The 19,191-nt window shown below is 41.9% G+C and overlaps 1 protein-coding gene across 1 annotated transcript; it reads right to left on the bottom strand.

Moving 5' to 3' along the window:
• Positions 1–15,877: 15,877 nt before the first annotated feature.
• On the bottom strand, positions 15,878–18,968 carry LOC120533222 (zona pellucida sperm-binding protein 3-like). Its single transcript, XM_039759998.1, has 9 exons — positions 18,571–18,968; positions 17,481–17,599; positions 17,223–17,326; positions 16,969–17,143; positions 16,775–16,895; positions 16,604–16,695; positions 16,410–16,525; positions 16,216–16,339; positions 15,878–16,015 (listed from the first exon to the last, which is right to left on the bottom strand). Exons 1-8 carry the CDS (start codon positions 18,910–18,912, stop codon positions 16,227–16,229), a joined length of 1,182 nt encoding a protein of 393 aa, XP_039615932.1. The 5' UTR covers positions 18,913–18,968; the 3' UTR covers positions 15,878–16,015; positions 16,216–16,226.
• Between the last annotated feature and the right edge of the window lie 223 nt (positions 18,969–19,191).

Here is a 19,191-nt window from a genome sequence, read left to right as displayed (position 1 = left end):
ACCATCTCGCGAATCAATTCTTCGGCAGCTTGGCGTTTTGCAAGGGGCAATCGGTGGGGCAAACGAATGGGAGCGGCGTGGCCAGTGTCAATGTGGTGTTTTACTAACGAGGTTCTGGTGCAGTCCTCCTCTCAAGCAGCAAAAATGTCCACAAAGTCATTCAGTAATTGTTGGTGTTGCTCCTGCTGTGGCGTGCTCAGATGTTCACCACTTCGATGGCCCAATTCCTCTACAGCGGCAACCGTCTCAGCTGATGGGGGGTCGTGCGATGAATTTGTCTGTCCAGCAATACTCTCCTGGGGGTTCTCTGCAACTTCCAAACCATGGTTGGGAGCCGGTGAGCAGTGGTGTCCAGGTGAATCCACTCTGGCAGTCCTTTCAGGACGGTTCCAACCCGACCGGAGCGGCACAGTCTCATTACCAAAACAAAGGACGGCCCTTGACACATCAACACGTGCTCCCCAGTGGGCCAACAAGTCCAACCCAATAATGCACTTGTCTTTAATGTCCGCAAGCCAGAATTCGTGGCTGGTCTGGCTCGTCCCTACCAACACAGATAACAGTTTCTTTCCGGGCATTACTGTCCGTTCACCCGTAACAGTGTGTAGTTCGCTATTTGTGGGGGTCCAGTCCTCTGGAAGAAGACCAGCGGTTTCGGGCAACACTCCTTTTTGTAGCAAACAAATAGTGGACCCCGTGTCCACTAAAGCACTGCATGGCCGCCCGTCAATAGTGCAGTCTAGGTATAGTCCAGTGGAAAATCCACAGCGCCCCACTTTAAGGCAGTCATTGTGGAGGGGGGCTGAAAAACGGAGCGAGGGTCCCCTCACGGCCTCACCCCGAGGTCGTTTCCCAGCGGTGATGTTGTACGAGGCAAAGGACTTGGAGCAGGGCAATCCCTGGCAAAGTGCCCTGGTTCCCCGCATCGGAAACAGCGGTCTACTCGTTGTCTCTGTCGGGGGGTTGATGTTATTTGGGCGCGACAGCCCTCCACTACCTCAGACAGGTCCCCTTCCGCCCTTCGTTCAACAGCTCTTGTTAGTCGACTCGGGCGTGGCGTTTGTCTTGTCGGTGACTCAGCCTGTAGTACCTCTTCAGCCCGCTCAGCCTCTCGCAGTGCCTCGCTCAAATCTCGGGGTGACAACAGACAGACATGCTGGCGGAGACGTTCTGGTGTGAGGCCCCGCAGGAAAGCATGAAGACTGAGTTCCTCCCTCGCTGCTGTCGAGAAAGTAGGGTAACCTTTTCGTGAATATACCCTGATGTCAGCGGCAAAGGCTCCTACACTCTCACCTTCACGCCGACGTCGGCTAGTCAGCTTTTCTCTGCTGCATTCTGCTGAGGTTCTTTGTCCAAAGCGACGGGGGAGAGCAGCGGTGAGAGCCTGAAGATCACGACACTCCTCTGATGGCAGATCAATGAGTACCTGAAGTGCGGGACCCTTCAAGGCAAGGGCCAAGTGTGTCGCAGCTTCCTCGCAGCTCCATCCATTGTGTAGGGTGGCCAGATCTACTTGTGCAAGGTATGGCTCTAAGGGAGTCAATCCGCTGTATCGCGGTAGCTTAGCAGGTGACCGTGAAAAGAGGACTGGCCGACTGGTAACCTGAGGTATCATTGCTGTAGTTGAATGATCATTCTGGCCGTGCCTAGAAGATCGTAACACTGTCCGGGGAATACTGGCACCATCAGGCCTGTTTGCCTCTTTTCTCCACACAGTTCCGCTGATCCGGTGCTCTAACATAGCGCTGTTCTCTAAGATGGCACGCTCTAATTCTTCAAGACCTTCATACACCGCACGACTCCGAGTGTCTCGGTAATAATTGCTTCGATAGAAATCTTAGCAATACACAGCTCTGTCCTGTTGTATCTCTTTATTAGAGCAGATAGTCAGCAAAAACAAAGCTTAACTCATTTGCTTAGCCATTGCCAAGGTCATTAATGAAGCCATCTTTCTTATCGACGGTAACTATTTACATTCAAATAACCCCCGGACGGCAACAACCCAACCCACCCCACCAGTTGAGCACAGACACATACAATAATTACAACAGGAAACACAATTATATTACTTGGTTAATTTAACGCAACAAAAAGCTTTTACATAAATTACCCACAATGCTATTTACATAAATTACCCATAATGCAACACGCCGCCAGCGCTGCTGCCGGGTCGCTACAATATGTTTATTAAATTATACAGAAAAAACTTTAACTTCATTTAAATAATCTATACTCTTCACTGGGAGTGTCGTTAAGGATAGAATAATTAAACATGTACTACGAAGATATTTCAATTTTCTTTAAATGTTTTGAAGAATCGGCGCTAAGCTTACAGATGGCTTAACGTCTATTACATAGCTGATTGTATGGCGATCGGTTACTTGGGGAAAGAAAAGCACTGACTGCCATGACGGCTACGCCAATATATATTGAATATAAAACAGAAAGAGAAAATAACAACACAGCTAAAAACACAGCGACAAATTTCGGCAAAAGTTAAATGCTTGTCATGAGCACGAGGCGGCTATGCATTGTCCGCAACGGACGTTGTGCATAAGCTACCTTACTGACGGGCGGGTGAAGGAGCCACCGATTCTTCCTCTGCCCAGTGCCACCACTAGCCTAGAGCCGCCCTGAGTACTGCTGCAATAAATTATTTCATCGAAGTGAAACACATGTTTAATAACGTGCTTTAACTCCTATCATCATGAAAATGATATCACGTATACATCTCAGTATTTTAGTTATTCAGAGAGCTGTAATATCACGAATGTAATGGACTCTGTGTCCAGTTGGAGGAAGAGAGCCGGTTTAAGAAACAAGTAGTGATTCACACACATAGAGCACATAGAAAATCAAATACAAAACAAAGCATTTAACGTGCTATACTTTAATTACGATGTGATTTGAGAAACTGGTTAATTAAACGATTTTAAGATGAAGTTTATGATGTTCTACTTTGATGACAAAATAAACTACGTGATTAAAGTGGAAATGTCGAGATTGAAGTTGACATTTCGTGCTTTTTCCTCACCGTGTGCCTTTTTTCTCTGTACCCTAATAAGTTTTCATGTGACACTCAGACAGTGGGCTTACAACTCGGCTTTTCACGGCAACCTTGATATGTGACTTCTTTTTTATTTCCGGCACTGTACGATTTGTGAATGTGAGCTTTCAAGTTTCTCCAACACGCTATGTCACTCGATCAACTTCCTTTTGTTGATTATACCACGGTTTATTTGAACAAATAGTATGTTTTTCCTTTGCCTCCACTTGGTATTCGCTGAAATTCTTATATTTTCCCCCGTGCTTTTCCCATTGTCTTTTCTCAGAAGACTGCGCTTAAGGGCGATTTATATTGATTTGCATATTCAAATAGGCGTAATTCTGGGAGGATTTGGGGCGTTACATAATGCGCGTGCAGGAGCGTTAGTTTTCACGCTGATCGGGATTTATGTAGCGGAAGAATGTGGAAGTTGGAGTACGCACAGATTCCTGCATCTGGATTTTTCTGTGCGTAAACACATATCGGCTTTTGTGCTTACGCCATGGTATAGTGCGAGTTCTACGCACGGCGTTATACATGAGGCCCCAGTTCTGGTATCATCCCCACTTAGATTCACCATCAAAATGCAATGACTAATTTGCGGAAGGCAGCTCACGAAGTTACAATAATTGATTGCCATTTGACGTCAAAGAATCCCGTCATTGAATAAGGTGATAACAAACCCACTGTGGCAGATCAAGTTGAATTCGCAGTGCTGCACCCAAAATCAAAAGTGTCAATTCCGGAGCAGGTCAAAAAGTCTGAGAGGCTCGGCACAGATCAGTCACCGGCACACTGTCACATATGGGACACTCCAAGGTGAGCATTGTCAGTATTAATGTAGTTGGGATCTACTGTACTGTTTATGTAAAATGTAATGTGAATAAAAGTACATGCTGCACAACTAATCACAACTGTCATTCATATAGAAACAGAAGCCATATAGACGTCTTTGGGGGGAAAAGAGAACACAACATTTTTCACGGATGCTGGCATTAAAGATCGGAGTGCTGCAGCAGTTGGGATGAACACATCTGGACCTGCTGTCAAAAAAGCATCTGACTTTACCAATAACATCCCTCCCTTGTGAACAAATTTTCAAAGTCTGGACAGGCGACCAGTAAGTCGTCTTAGTCACAGCACAGCATAATAATAAAACATTTCCATCCATCCATTATCCAGCCCGCTATAGCCCAACTACAGGGTCACGTGGGTCTGCGTGAGCCAATCCCAGCCAACACAGGGCGCAAGGGAGGAAACAAACCCCGGTCAGGGTGCCAGCCCACTCCAGTAATAAAACATTTCCTTAAATAAAAATGATAGTTCTCCTGTCTGTATTATTCTCTTCCAGTTACAGAAGCACAATAAGTCAATAACACCTTTACCGTGTAGCCCCCATTAACAATCAAAGTAAGAATACATTCCATCTGATTAAATCAATATTTAATAACTATAGCTGTGTAAGCCCGTGCAGTAAAAAGCCTATATATATATATATATATATATATATATATATATATATATATATATATATATATATATATATATATATATATATATATATATATATATATATATATATATATCTATACTAATAAAGGCAAAGCCCTCACTCACTCACTCACTCACTCACTCACTCACTCACTCACTCATCACTAATTCTCCAACTTCCCGTGTAGGTAGAAGGCTGAAATTTGGCAGGCTCATTCCTTACAGCTTACTTACAAAAGTTGGGCAGGTGTAATTTCGAAATTCTACACGTAATGGTCATAACTGGAAGGTATTTTTCTCCATTAACTGTAATGGAGTTGAGCTGGAAGGGCGGAGTTTCGTGTGACATCATCACGCCTCCCACGTAATCACGTGAACTGATTGTCAACGCAGTGCGTAGAAAACCAGGAAGACCTCCAAAAAGCGCTTAAGAAAACATGCATTATATAATTGAGAAGGCAGCGAAACAATAAGAAGCGGCGAGTGACATATACTACCATATTCATGAGTGTTGCTGCCTCGGAAAGAAAGCAAGGTGTAAACCTAAACTTTAAATTAAGTTCATAGACAGGCTACGCTGGCGTTTCACATGCCCACGGGTAATGCGGGATACAAGTTTAATGAGAGGACGCAGGGTATAAGCGAGAGTTTTGATCACTTTATAACTAAGTTAAAATTGTAGGTGAAGGGGTGTGCTTATGCAAATTCCGAGACTGTGTTTGTGGGGATTGACAGTTAAGGCGGGTGGGGGAGTCACGTCATCATCTCCCCTCCCATTCATCTAATTTCGGTCTGAGCTGAGCTCCGCGCTAATGCCGTCTTCTTCAACTTTGTCAGAGCAACTTTGTCAGACTCCACAAGTTAATACACACGCTGTCTCTATAGAGTTTCTCCACACTGAATCCTCCAGGCACTACTTACAAAAGGTCACATTGACAATCGTGTTACGTTATTTTTAAAATCTTTCCTTTTCTTAGCACAAGCACAGCTGAGAAGCTTCGATGCATGTGCTCCATAACGCGTTAAAAAATAATGCATTTAATCACACTTTGCATTACAAGCAAAGGGAGCTTTTGTCAATGCATGATTTCCTGGTACTGTACACGATTACATTGATCAGCGCATCCCGATTCATTTTATCCTCGCACCACCTTAGTTTGAGAAGAAGTCTGAAAAATATGAGGTTAACACAGAAAAACATCACCAATTCAAGCTTTATGAATAATCGATTCGCCATCAATAATTGTTTTGGTAAAGCCATCCTCCTTCCATTTTATAATTTTTCCGCCAATAGCCATGATTAAATGAGCGGTAAATAAAGTAAGAGCAAAGCGAGGGTGACTTATTTAGGCAGGCATATATATGACAGCAACACTCATGACAATGTCAATCATGTTACGTTATTATTAAAATGTTTCCTTTTCTTTTTCATTACTTCTTTAACACACTACTTCTCCGCTGCGAGCGCGGGATTTTGCTATATATATAATATATGAATGACCTCCAAAGAGCGCTGAGACTTTTGATATCATGAGCGTGTCTGCAAAACTGTGGTCTCCTGCCCAGCAAAGTCGAGCAGCCAGCGCCAGCGCATAGCTGTGCCGGCCTTTGAGGCGCTGACTGCGCTTCTGCCTTAAGTCAAAGTGAGCACTTTTAATTTTTTTCATCCTCCCCCTGCGCTATAGCCCAGACAAGTGCAAACACGGGACCCCTTTTCTACACCACGGCAAAATAATATTAAGGCGATTCACACTTTCTTTTGCACGATATCGATTATGAGGTCCTCACCTGATTATGAAACACGCACACGAGTGGAGGACTGACAGTGCCATCACAGCCGATTAATGGCGGGGCGTCTCACCAGTCTACACAAGACCCACGCGACTGTCAAAAGGCGATCATAGCGTCAGCGAACACATCTCTCTATACTATATAAAAGAAAAAGGCAACTTTCCTTTCTTTACACCTTTTTCCTTTTATCCCAAACCAAAGCCTTTCTCTCTTAACACTGCAGAGGACACAAAACTAATTTTCTTTAAATGCCGGTAAGGCACATTACCAGAGGCACAAATTTGAGCGTTCACATAGAAAATGTAATTTCTATACCACAGCCGTCGTGTAGCGCCTTTCAAAAGGGATCTACTACCGAGAGATGATCCATATACATTTTAGCTGCTGTTAGTTACTTACCTGTTGTGTTACACAGTCTTTAAAATGTAGTTTACCTGAAACCACTCCAGTAGTGCTCAATGTACCTGTACTTCTTAAAACGTTAATGTTTTACTGTTTAATAACTTATAGACTATATTTTATTATTTTTCCCTTGCACTCAGTGACCAAAGCTATACACCTAGATAGGTATGTATATATATATATATGTGTGTGTATATGTAGATATGTATATAGATATGTAGATATGAAGATATGTATGTGTATATATATGTATGTATGTATGTGTGTGTGTGTGTGTGTGTATATATATATGACAGCAGCAATCCAAGCTGTGAGAAAACACTAAAAAGGAGGCATGTCAGACGTTGTGGTACATTTTCTGATGCAGCTAGACGAAAAAAACTTTGTGACGCTGCCGCCAAATACACAAAACAATTACTTTGACAATCATGTTACATTATTTTTAACATGTTTCCTTTTCTTTTTCATACCTTCTTTAACACATGACATCGCTGCGGGCTGGTATTTTGCTATATATATATATATATATATATATATATATCACAGCGACACTCATAACAGTGACAAAACAATTACATTGACAATCATGTTACGTTATTTTCAAAATGTTTCCTTTTCTTTCTCTTTCCTTCTTTAACACACTACTTCTCGCTGCCAAGCGGGTATATATATATATATATATATATATATATATATATAGAGAGAGATATATATATATATATATATATATATATAGATAGATAGATATGAGAACAACACTCATATCAATGACAAAACAATTACATTAACAATCAAGTTACGTTGTTTTCAAATTTTTCCTTTTCTTTTCGTACCTTCTTTAACACACTACTTCTCCGTTTCTAAGCGCGGGTATTCTGCTAGTATATATATATATTGTGGACTTGAACCCGGACACACACAGACGGACATCTTAAGTTCACCACACACCCTTTATTTTACAATTATTTACAGTGCAGTGCACGTCCCAGTGCCTCTTGCACCTTTCCCCCAAAGTCCAGGCCACACAGTCTAAATGCCTCTCTGGCCTTAAATAGGAACCCGGATGGGCTCCAGCTGCTTCCCTGTATTCCTCCATAGCCACGCCCCAGTGTGGCGGAAGTGCCGGCTGTGTCCCCTGTCGTCTTCCCCATAGCACTTCCTGGTGTGGCGGAAATGCTGGGCTCCAGGGATATTCAGGCTCCAGGGCGCTGCCTGGCAGTGGCCATGGGTCCCTACATGGCTGGGTTTCTAAGCCCTTTACCCGTGGCCCCCAACATAACCAGGACGGTTGCCCCCTCACAAGCTTTCCTCCGATCCTTCTGGGCATCACGGCCGGGCTCCACTACGAATATATATATATATATATATATATATATATATATATATATATATATATATATATATATATATATATATATTGCATTGGTCTCTTGAGTCCCGACCTGATTGTATGGGTGGTTACCTACCAGGTAACGCATGTGGTTGGTCTGCCATGTGGCAAACATCCGCCACGGGGCCCTCTTTCAGTTGTGAGAAGCAGATCATGAAATGTGGATGACCGAGGTTTGATCCCCGCCAGGGGTGCAGTGAGTGTGTACGCCTGATGAGTCCAAATGCGGGCGAAACACATGTCGTGTACTCTTTGCATTACTTGACAGTAAACTATGCAACACACACACATATGTGTATATATTTTGACAGATTAAGCGCTTGCTCGCACCCTTGCACCCTCAGGCACCACATCAGACACTAGGTAAAAGTCCAATAATGATATTTATTATGTAAATAATGTGCAAAAAGCACCCTCCACTCCCAAATACTCCAATAACAATACAATAACAACAATAATAATAATAATCCTCCACTCTCCCAGACGCTTAGCCACCCTGCCTCCCAACTCATCTCATTGTCTGGAGCGAGGCACCGCCCTTTTATAGCCCCTGACCCGGAGGTGTTCCCGTCCCAACAGACCACAGTTCCTTCTTCCTTCCGGTTCAGGACAAGCAGTCCTTTTCTTCACCCCTTGAGCACGTCGTTCCTTCCTGTCACGTGACCGTGACGTACTCCCGGGTCATAGGGTACAAAAGAGCCCATAAGTCCCCCCACAGCGACTCCTGGTGGCCCCCAAGGTATCCAGCAGGGCTGTGTAAAAATACTACAAAGTCCATGAGGCCCTGCTGGACCTCAGGGCATGATCCTACTGTTGGGAGAGCTCCTCCTAGTGGCCGGGGGGTGAGGACCGGCATGGAAAGCCGTTAGTCCTCCACAATATATATATATATATATATATAAAAACACGCATATTAAGCTAAAAAGTAAAAAATAAGTCTCTCATACATCACTCGTAAAATAAAAGCGTGGGTGCTTTTCATCAATCAACATTAAATAAAACACTTCTTAAAATCTTAGAAAAAGTATTATGGAGAGGGAGGCGTCGTGACTCATAAAAATAAAATTCTTATATGCATTATCAGTATTGTGCATTCTACCAGACTTGTAAGATGTATAATTTATAGTTTTGTTTCTTGTCACTAAGTATTATCAGCACAGTCATTCAGAATGTATTGATCTTCCATAAACATTCATTTCGCCTGACAATTCTGTCAAGTTTTTGAAATCTTGTGATGCCATATGTACTTGAAACATATGAATACTGATTTGAGGCACTGAACACACGTTAGACACACGTTAAAAGAGGCTCTGCAAGTCTCAACACATTCAAAGGCATTGTGCTCTATATTTTTGAGAGTCTATCTGTAACCTTCTAGCTATATTTTGCAATTTTATTGACATTAGACACTTCAGCTAATATAGTTCAGTGACGGTCTGAAATGACAATTGAGGTAGTTGATGACAATTCAATTTTGTTATTGTGGCTTGCTGTGATTTCCTTTAGTGTCAAAGATATATCATATATCAACTTTATATAAAAAGATTAGCTAAATCGTGCAACCTTTTCATGCAATGCTCAATTTTCTCCAAAACCATACGTTATATAGTATGCAGCTCTATATTTATTTTTTTCATCTTCATTAGGAGAATACAACAATGATACTCTTGTGTCAATGAAACCAATTTAACGAGCATATGTCAAACAAAATACATTGTCGACATCTACATTGTCTAAGAACAGCAGTAGTTCAGTTGTGTGGAGCTCTTTAAGTACTCAGTACTCAGTAAAGACACCAGGGGCCTCATGTATAACGCCGTGCGTAGAACTCGCACTATAACATGGCGTAAGCACAAAAGCCGAAATGTGCTTACGCACATAAAAATCCAGATGCAGGAAACTGTGCGTACTCCAACTTCCATGTGCTTCCGTTACATAAATCCCGATCAGTGTGAAAACTAACGCTCGTGCACACGCATTATGTAATGCCCAAAATCCTCCCAGAATTACACCTATTTGAATATGCAAATCAGTATAAATCGCCCTTAAGCGCAGCCTTCTGTGAAAAGACAATGGGAAAAGGACGGGGGGAAACATAAGAATTTCAGCGAATACCAAGTGGAGGCAAAGGAAAAACATACTATTAGTTCAAATAAACCGTGGTATAATCAACAAAAGGAAGTTGATCGAGTGATATAGCGTGTTAGAGAAACTTGAAAGTTCACATCCACAAAATCGCACAGTGCCGGAAATAAAAAAGAAGTCACATATCAAAGTCGCCGTGGAAAGCCGAGTTGTAAGCCCACTGTCTGAGTGTCATATGAAAGCTTATTAGGGTACAGAGAAAAAAGCCACACGGTGGGGAAAAAGCACGAAATGTCCACTTCAATCTCGACATTTCCACTTTAATCACGTAGTTTATTTTGTCATTAAAGTAGAACATCATAAAATTCATCTTAAAATTGTTTAATTAACCAGTTTCTCAAATCACATCATAATTAAAGTAGCACGTTAAATGCTTTGTTTTGTATTTGATCTTCTATGTGCTCTATGTGTGTGAATCACTACTTGTTTCTTAAACCGGCTCTCTTCCTCCAACTGGATACAGAATCCATTACATTCGTGATATTACAGCTCTCTGAATAACTAAAATACTGAGATGTATACGTGATATCATTTTCATGATGATAGAAGTTAAAGCATGTTATTAAACATGTGTTTCACTTCGATGAAATAATTTATTGCAGCAGTACTCAGGGGCGGCTCTAAGCTTGTGGTGGCACTGGGCAGAGGATGAATCGGTGGCTCCTTCGCCCACCAATGTCAGTAAAGTATCTTATGCATGGTGGATGGCCACGTATGTTGCAGACACTGATAGCCGCCTCGTGCTCATGAACAAGCATTTAACTTTTGCCAAAATTTGTCGCTGCGTTTTTAGCTGTGTTGTTATTTTATCTTTCTGTTTTATATTCAATATATATTGGCGTAGCCGTCACTGCAGTCAGTGCTTTTCTTTCCCCAAGTAACCGATCGCCATACAATCAGCTCTGTAATAGACGTTAAGCCATCTGTAAGCTTAGCGCCGATTCTTCAAAACGTTTAAAGAACATTGAAATATCTTCGTAGTACATGTTTAATTATTCTATCCTTAAAGACACTCCCAGTGAAGAATATAGATTATTTAAATGAAGTTAAAGTTTTATCTGTATAATTTAACAAACATATTTTGCTGCATTTCACCTTAAAAATGATATCGTCATCATATGTAAATACGCGCTTTATAAAGTGGCTCAGGTTGTGCGATATTATAACTGTAGTGCAAGTTTACAGTGGGGTGATTGTACTTATAAGTACAAACAGTTCTACAAGGAGCACTTGATGGACTGATTGACTGCGTTTAAAGTTCTTGGTATGAAACTGTTTCTGAATCGTGAGGTCTGTACAGGAAAGTCTCTGAAGTGTTTTGCCGTGGGTGAGGCAGTGTGTGCTTGATGCTGTATCCCGATAATTCTCTTTCCGATCAGCTGCTGCTGTGAGTCTCAGATACAGTGATATAAATACTCCGAGTGGTGCAGTGAGAGTAATATGGAAAAAGATGATCCGCTGTGGCAACTGCTAACGGGAGCAGCTGAAAGAAGAAGGAGAAGTGAGAGTAACAACGCTAAAGCAGTTATGGTATTTGGAATACTATGGCTGTTCCCTGGACCATTATATTGTTACAGGTTAATTACAATCAGATGCGTTACACTAATAAACAATATGCAATTAGTTTCAGTGTATTTATAAAACCACGTCAGGAATGTGCGTCTAAGAACGAAAGGATAACCACACAGGAACAGTAGCACTGCTTTGACGCTGAGAGATGCCAGTCTGCAAAACCGAGCGGAGAACTTGCGTACGACAAGGTATGAGGTACCGTGGAAAAGTGCGTGGCTTTACGCCAAGTGTAGGTTTTATATATCGCGAATTGAATGTGGAAAAGTTCTTACGCAACATTTCTGTGCGTACGCACCGTTTATACATGAGGCCCCAGGTCACCAAAACATCTTGATGATGATCTTAGAAAAGACAGAAAATCAAGTTTTAGAAATGTCTGCTGTGGCAGAATGAGAGCAGCAACAAGCCATGTAATTAAATAACTGGTTTAATTAACAACAAGGACTGGATTCTCATTAAGAAGCTGGTTGGAGTGAAATTGGTTGGAGTTTGTAGCCCCAATTTAGCTGGTCATCTGGTGGCTCATTTCTTATCTCATTTCTGTTTCGCTGTCTGTTATGTCCATTGAACTCTGTGTTTCTTTAGAAGTTTTGTACATAGTTGATTTAATAAAAGACAAGGGACAGGATGGGAATAAAGGGGGTGTGGTGAACTGGTGGTTTGTGGAAAAGAGGAGATTGAAATTAAAGAATGAAAATGTTTGGGCAAAACCTGTGTGTTATGAGTTTGTGTCTGGATACAACAGTCCTTTAATAAAAAAAGGAATCAATTCAGAGGACTGGATCTTTAAAAACAAGGCTATTAAAATGAAGGGAAAAAGAGTTAATTAGCAGTAAAAACTGGGCACTAATTAGGAAAAGGGTTAGAATGAAAACCTGTAGCCACTGCTGCACTCCAGGACCAGAGTTTGACGCCACTGTGTTAGGACAACGATCTCAGCAGCACTCCAATCAGGTGTTTATGGTTGAGTCCTTTACTCCCACTTGGAGATTGCTAAATGGTGTTTAGAACATTGAGCTCATAAGGAAAAACATTCTCAAGTCTAATGAGACAAAAGTTGAACACCTTTGGCAGAACTCCAAGCACTATGTGTGTCAAACACCTGGCACTGGTCATCTTAGTCTAGTAGCATGTCAATGGTGAAGTGTGACAGTAGCACCAACACACTGTGAACGCGCTACTCAGAGGCAGGGACAAAAAACCCGGTCAAAATGAAGGGAAGGATAAATGCAGACAAATACAGAGAGATCCTTAAAGAAAACCTCCTCCAGAGTGCATGTGACCTCAAGCTGGAGCGATGGTTCACCTTCACTACAGCCCAGACAACACTGGAGTGAATTTGGGACAAGTCTGAGTGTCCTTGAGTGGCCCAGCCTAAGCCCCATATAACCTCTGTGGAAAGACCTGAAGATGGAAGTTTACAGATGCTTTCCGTCCAAACTAATGAAGCTTAAGAGGATCTGCCAGGAACAATGGGATACAATGCCCAAATCCAGGTGTGTAAAGCTTAAACAGATCCACTCAAGGAAATTAAAATCTGTAATTGTTGCCGATAGTTGTTTATTGCATGGACACTATCATTCTGTAATGGTATTCTAATGAAGATCTGATGAATTTGGAACCCGATGTACACTCTTGAGGTGCAATTGATATCACTAAATGGGTTTAAGATATTGAATATTGTACTAGTGGGTTTCTCTTAACTGACACCGATTAATCCAATCTTAGGAGTTTGATTCATTGAGTTATACAATATAGATTTAAAAATAATATTTCCCTTCTCTTGTTGTGGTAGTGTACATTTGAATTTTTGGACAGTTATAGGAGTAGAGGACCTGAAGCACTCAAAGTTTCTATTGCACTTGGACTGAAGAGACCGCATTCTGTTCAGACCTCTCTTTAAACTAATACAATATATTTTTGAAGTCCCCAAAGAATCACAAGTGCCGCAATGGGCCTTTAACAGACCCTGCCTCGACTCTCTATGAAGATAAGGAAAAACAACCCCCCACCCCCCAAAAAAAAACCCTTGAAAAGGCAATTCAAAAAGAGACCCCTTTACAGGGAGGTTGGGTGTGCAGTGGGTATCAAAAAGTGGGTTAATCAATACACAAAAAAGAATTCAATACAGTATAAAAAAAGTCTGAAGCAAAATTTAACAGTATTAGAATATTAACTAATATTGAGTAGCCCTTTGCTGTTCCCTGACTTACTATGCAGGCACAATTGCTACTTGAAACAATTTACACTTTTAAGTGGATTTGCATGTGCAGCAAATTATAGTATTAGATATTCTATTTGAAAGAATCCATTAATCCCCAATTCCTACATTTATAAAAGTGCATAAACCAATTTGACAGGCTTCAGTTTCAGCTTTTTCATGGCAAAACAAAGTAGCTCTTATCTCCTGCTAAACAATAAGACATTGTCTTAAGATTTCTCATGTAATTTGCAGGCCTATTTTGCTCAAAAGTCAGCTCAGGTTTACAGAACTGCTAAAATTGCCCTTCCATTGAAACGCCACATCCAAACCTTCAGAGAAGACTGTATGCAGAGTCAATGATCAAGACATATCCACAGCCCAGAGACTTCATGATCTTCATTTACCAGAATAGACACTGAGAAAAATGATCCTAACACTACCCAATTACTAATTGACCAAATGGCAAGGCTTATTAACTACTTCCTTGATAACCCACCTCCACCATTAGTTCGGTTTCTTCTGCAGCAACCCAACACTATCAAAAGACTGGAGAGACCGTTTCACTGTTAAGGGTAGCCCTGCGAGTGTTTGATGATGCATTTTCCTTTCTACGGCAAGGACACAAGTATACCACTCAGATTGGGTACCATGACAGTTTGTAATGTCAGTTTACAGCTTTACTCCAAATAAGCTAAATACATGTTTGGTTTAAAGGGTTTTCTAACTTTAAACCAAACACAGTAGGGCAAAAAGCTACCAAACTTGGAGTTAAAGATAATCAAAATAGGCTCCAAAAAAAAAATAAATGTCCACATTGACTAAAAATTCAAAATCTGTAGTTTTATAGCAGAAGGAGATAAAAGTCCAAGCCAAATTGATAGGTACCCCTTGTTACAAGGAACCAGCACTGTGTTGCTCTAGAGGTTTATTTAATGAAATTAACCCCAACTGCCAGATAATATCACTGGCAAGTTGTGTTCACTACAGACAGTAGATCTTCAGTGCCGACATCCAAAGTGGATTATTAAACCGATTTACATCTAATAGCAACTACATCCTTCCCGTTACATTATGAAGCCATTTGACCAGAATCCACTCATCAGTTCCTTTGAAGAAAGTGTCTAGCAACCAGAATATTCAAAAAAAAAAAAGAAAAACCCTCTTAATGATCTTTCACCATGTCGGGTCACTCACTTATGACTGCCTTTAAAACACTTTAGAGCAAAGCCAAAATGTTTAGCTCAGTGGGGTCACAAACTTAATCCTGGAAACCCAGAATTTTAATTGTGTACTTTAAAAATTGACTCCTAGCATTAAGGGATGCTTAGTTCAGACTTTACCCAAATGTCAGGTTCCTTCCCCTATAAAGGAATTTGGGAAGCAACACTAAAAAGAAAAAAACAAAAAAATTCTGTACACGGAGGGTGGCAAAAAAAACCCACACACACAAGCGGGTTAAATATCAGAGCTACAGGATTCAAAATCCAGGACTATTTGGGAAACCGATCTTCATGTCATTTTCTCTCTAGGCAATGGCTTTACAGCAGCTTTAAAAAGATGCATCAAATTTTAAGGATGAACTCAGATTTTGGGAAGCTGGAGTGGATACTATTGCTTAGGGCAGTGGGCTTATTTATGCCGATGGCACTTTCTAGTAAAGGGAGTTCAGGCATATTATATTTGAGAGAGATATCCGAGACAGAACAATCTCCTGTACTCCTAGGCAACCATTGATCTGAATGACCATACATGTGGTCACGTCTATGAAGATCCCTCAGCAAGGTCAGATTTATTAAAGGTGTTCATACCCCACCTCTCCCCCCCAAAAAAAACCACAGACAATGCAAGTTTTAAAATTTTATTGCTTAGTATTAAACACCCTTTGCTTTTCTGTAGGCCAAGAATAGTACAGCCACACACGAGACAGCCAGGACACCTACAACAGTACCAAGGATGGAATCTTGGAATTGGGAGCCTGCAAGGAGAAAAAGGCATTAGATAATCTAGCAGTGTTTAGCATTTGTTCATTCCTATTCACCCTGAAATTTGGAAGGCCATTTAAAAATTCTGGACAAGCAATTTTTGCAACTTTCACAGCTGAAAAAGCTACAGCAATGTTCGGACTGTAGAAACCAAGTCACTATGGCTTCCATTTAGACTGTCAAAACAAGTTACCTGGAGAAGCTTTATCTTGGTGGTAAGACAGGGACTGATACAGAAGACAAAGGAGAGACCTGCTCCAGAAAAAGAGGACCAACAGAAATGGTCTCCTTCCATCCAGCTGGTGCACCCACTTCACCTGAAAAATACGATTACAGCTTGTCTATCCCAATCTAGACACTGGGAAGTCTGCTTGTGAGGTCACTTACTTGCTCTCCTGGGTCTGTGTTTAGGGGCACCAGAGCCCCTCCTGAAGGGAGGGGGGTTGGCACAGCTTGTGTCACAGCAGCTACAGACAGCATTGTCCCCATCCACTGAGCTCCACCTGAAAGCACAGCCACCAATCACAACCTGCTACCTCATCTGAGCAGGTGCACCCTCATCCTCCCAGTCAGTCACTTACTGGCTCAGTGCAGAGTTGTATGAACAATCCTTATTCAAAGGATCAACATTAGCAGACACCAAGGTCACCTTCAGATGGCAGGTAATGAAGATCTAAAAGCAGACATGCAAGAAAAGTCACACCTGGGAGATTCAATGGGATTCCTCCAAAGGATGGGAGGAGAGGACTTACTGAACTAGTAGTCAGGCCATAAAACCTGAAGGCATCCAGCTGGAACTGCATGACAGACTGGGAAACTCTGGGGGACACGAACTGGGAATTGGAACCTGTCAGTTGGCTGTCTAAGAAACACCTGCAATACACAAGAGGGACCATAGCATTGCATTTCCAGACCAAGATCTGTTCAGACTATTACTCACACCCACCCATTATTCCCAATGAAGGTGTAGGCCGGGGCAGATGCATTGGACCCAGGAGTGGCCACACAGCTGTCCACAAAGACACGGAGAGGCTCATGGTTAGTGTTGTCCACAGAGGCTTGAAGGTTAATGAGGTCTCCAAGGAAGAAGGTGTTGGATGGACTCGGCCCACTCCAGTCACCTGCAAACAGGAATGTTAAGGTGTTCAGATCTCATTTTAGTGAGAATGGAAAGTAGGATTTTTAAATGTGTACACCTACTGCTCATTATAACAAGCGAGAAGCCCAGAATATCCTCGGCAGATATCGTGGAGGTGTAGGGAACCCAAGTGGGGTTCAAGGCATTGCTGCTTACATTGTGGAGCCTGGGTTGGAGAAATGACATTGAGATGGAATGGCTTCAAATCAGGGCAGACTTTTGCAGACACCGACCTTGTGATGTGTTAATTCCATGTTTGGAACTTTGTCTAGAGTATAGCAATGTAACTTAACTTGTGGCTTAGTTATATGTAATCTCACCTGTTGTACTGGCATTCAATCTGCACCACAGCTGGATTTGTTCTTACAATGGGAAGACCATCAATTGGAGAAGGATTGTAGTCCAGGGTGAAGGTGTACACTATGAGAGCTCCCAGCATCTAAAGAGCCAACAACCAGATTAAAGTCAATTAGCTAGATCACTCTAGAGCTTACATTTAGTTCACTTAGTAACCATTACATTTGTTCCACAGAATTTTAGAGCAAAAGTGAGTTAAGTAATTGGCTAGATGGTGGTCTAACAGTTTATAACCTAAGGATTACAAGCTATAAGAGGGTAGCCCTCCAAGGTCACTTAGATCTGAAACTGCTGGTCTTTAGACATGTGTGCAACAAACATTAGGGGCCCAGTCTAGTTCTTGTACAGACACCCAAGGAGGCTTTTTCAAACGAGTGCACATTTCCATATCAGAAACTCAAATGGTTAGAAGACTGAAAGCTATTCAACTTAGCTAGTTGGCCCCATCTGAAACTCACCTTGAATTCTCATTTCTTTCAGAAGGCCCATTTAAAATTCTGGACAGGCAATACATTTTTGCAGCTTCCCCACAGCTGGGAAGCTACAGAAATGCTCAGGCTGTAGAAACAAGCACCACCTGACCAACCAAGTACTCCTCTTAGGTTTAAGCATGACAATTCAATAATTTTCCAAACCCTAAATTACTCTTTAAAAAGGTAGGTTTGTTTGAATCATAATCCTAAGGTTAAAACAGGAGTTGCTACACCAGACATGTCAAATTTCAACCTACTTCCGCTCTCCATAACCAGAGACATCCCACAAAGGTCACGAGTGGGCATTACATCAGTGAGGAGAGACCTGCTCAGACGCCGTTAATGAAGACTTACCTACCCAAATCTTTCCTTCCATTGTAATACCAAGTTATGTGCAGTCAGCTGTGAAACTCCGTTTTTCACAAAATGGACACTTGGAAACAAGATTGTTATGCGTGCTTGATCAAGTGCTACTAATCCGCCAAAACAGTAAAATTAAAAACCTAGCAACCCCTACAAACCTTCACTAGCGATCTTAAACGAAGTTTTAGGAAAGTGCGATAGCACTTAATCAGCTCACCTCCACGGTGCTCCCACAGCCCTGCAGAGGGGCTTCAATCACAAAGGGCGGAGCACCGGCCGGGCTGGTGACGCCACATCCACCCATGGAAAGATCAGAAGGCTGCACCGGCTTTTGGATGCCCAGTAAGTCCGGACTGATGGTGACGATCACCTCCCTGTCGGTGCACTGAGCAGTTACGGTCTGCGGAGCGCCAACTCTCGGCTCAACATATTGCAAGACCGCGGGCTTCTGTTGCTTTGCGATAAGCTTCCGTCCTTTGAAACGGGGCTGAGCAAAAGCATCGCAGAGGTAAAAGAGCAGCAACACTACAGCTATCTGACCCTTGTCTTTACACCACATTTTGAAAAAGCAAAGAGAAAAAATCAGCAAAGCGCAATAAAGAATGAGGCGCAGCGCAGGCTTTATATACACGAATGAAGGCGTTCGACTTCTTAATGTTAATAACACGTGCGGAGAAAAAGATCGCCAATCAGACACCAATCGCTTTTGAAATGAACAAGAGGCATGAAATACTGAGGTTAATTACGATAAGAAGATAATTAAATTAGAATCACAAATCAAGACAGCCGCCAAATGTAAGATGTCAGGCAGTCAGTTGACAATTCTTATGTAGATCAC

The sequence above is a fragment of the Polypterus senegalus genome, chromosome 8 (genome assembly GCF_016835505.1).
Source record: "Polypterus senegalus isolate Bchr_013 chromosome 8, ASM1683550v1, whole genome shotgun sequence".
Taxonomy (NCBI): Eukaryota; Metazoa; Chordata; class Cladistia; order Polypteriformes; family Polypteridae; genus Polypterus; species Polypterus senegalus.
This window is presented reverse-complemented; position numbering and strand designations above follow the sequence as displayed.

Excerpts from the sequence above, each read along its gene's own strand:
- LOC120533222 (XM_039759998.1), bottom strand. The coding sequence starts at position 18,912 with ATGTGGTGTAAAGACAAGGGTCAGATAGCTGTAGTGTTGCTGCTCTTT. Across the intron at positions 17,327-17,480 it reads ATTGAATGCCAGTACAACAG|GCTCCACAATGTAAGCAGCA; the intron begins GTGAGATTACAT and ends TCTCCAACCCAG. Across the intron at positions 17,144-17,222 it reads CTCGCTTGTTATAATGAGCA|GTGACTGGAGTGGGCCGAGT; the intron begins GTAGGTGTACAC and ends TCCTGTTTGCAG.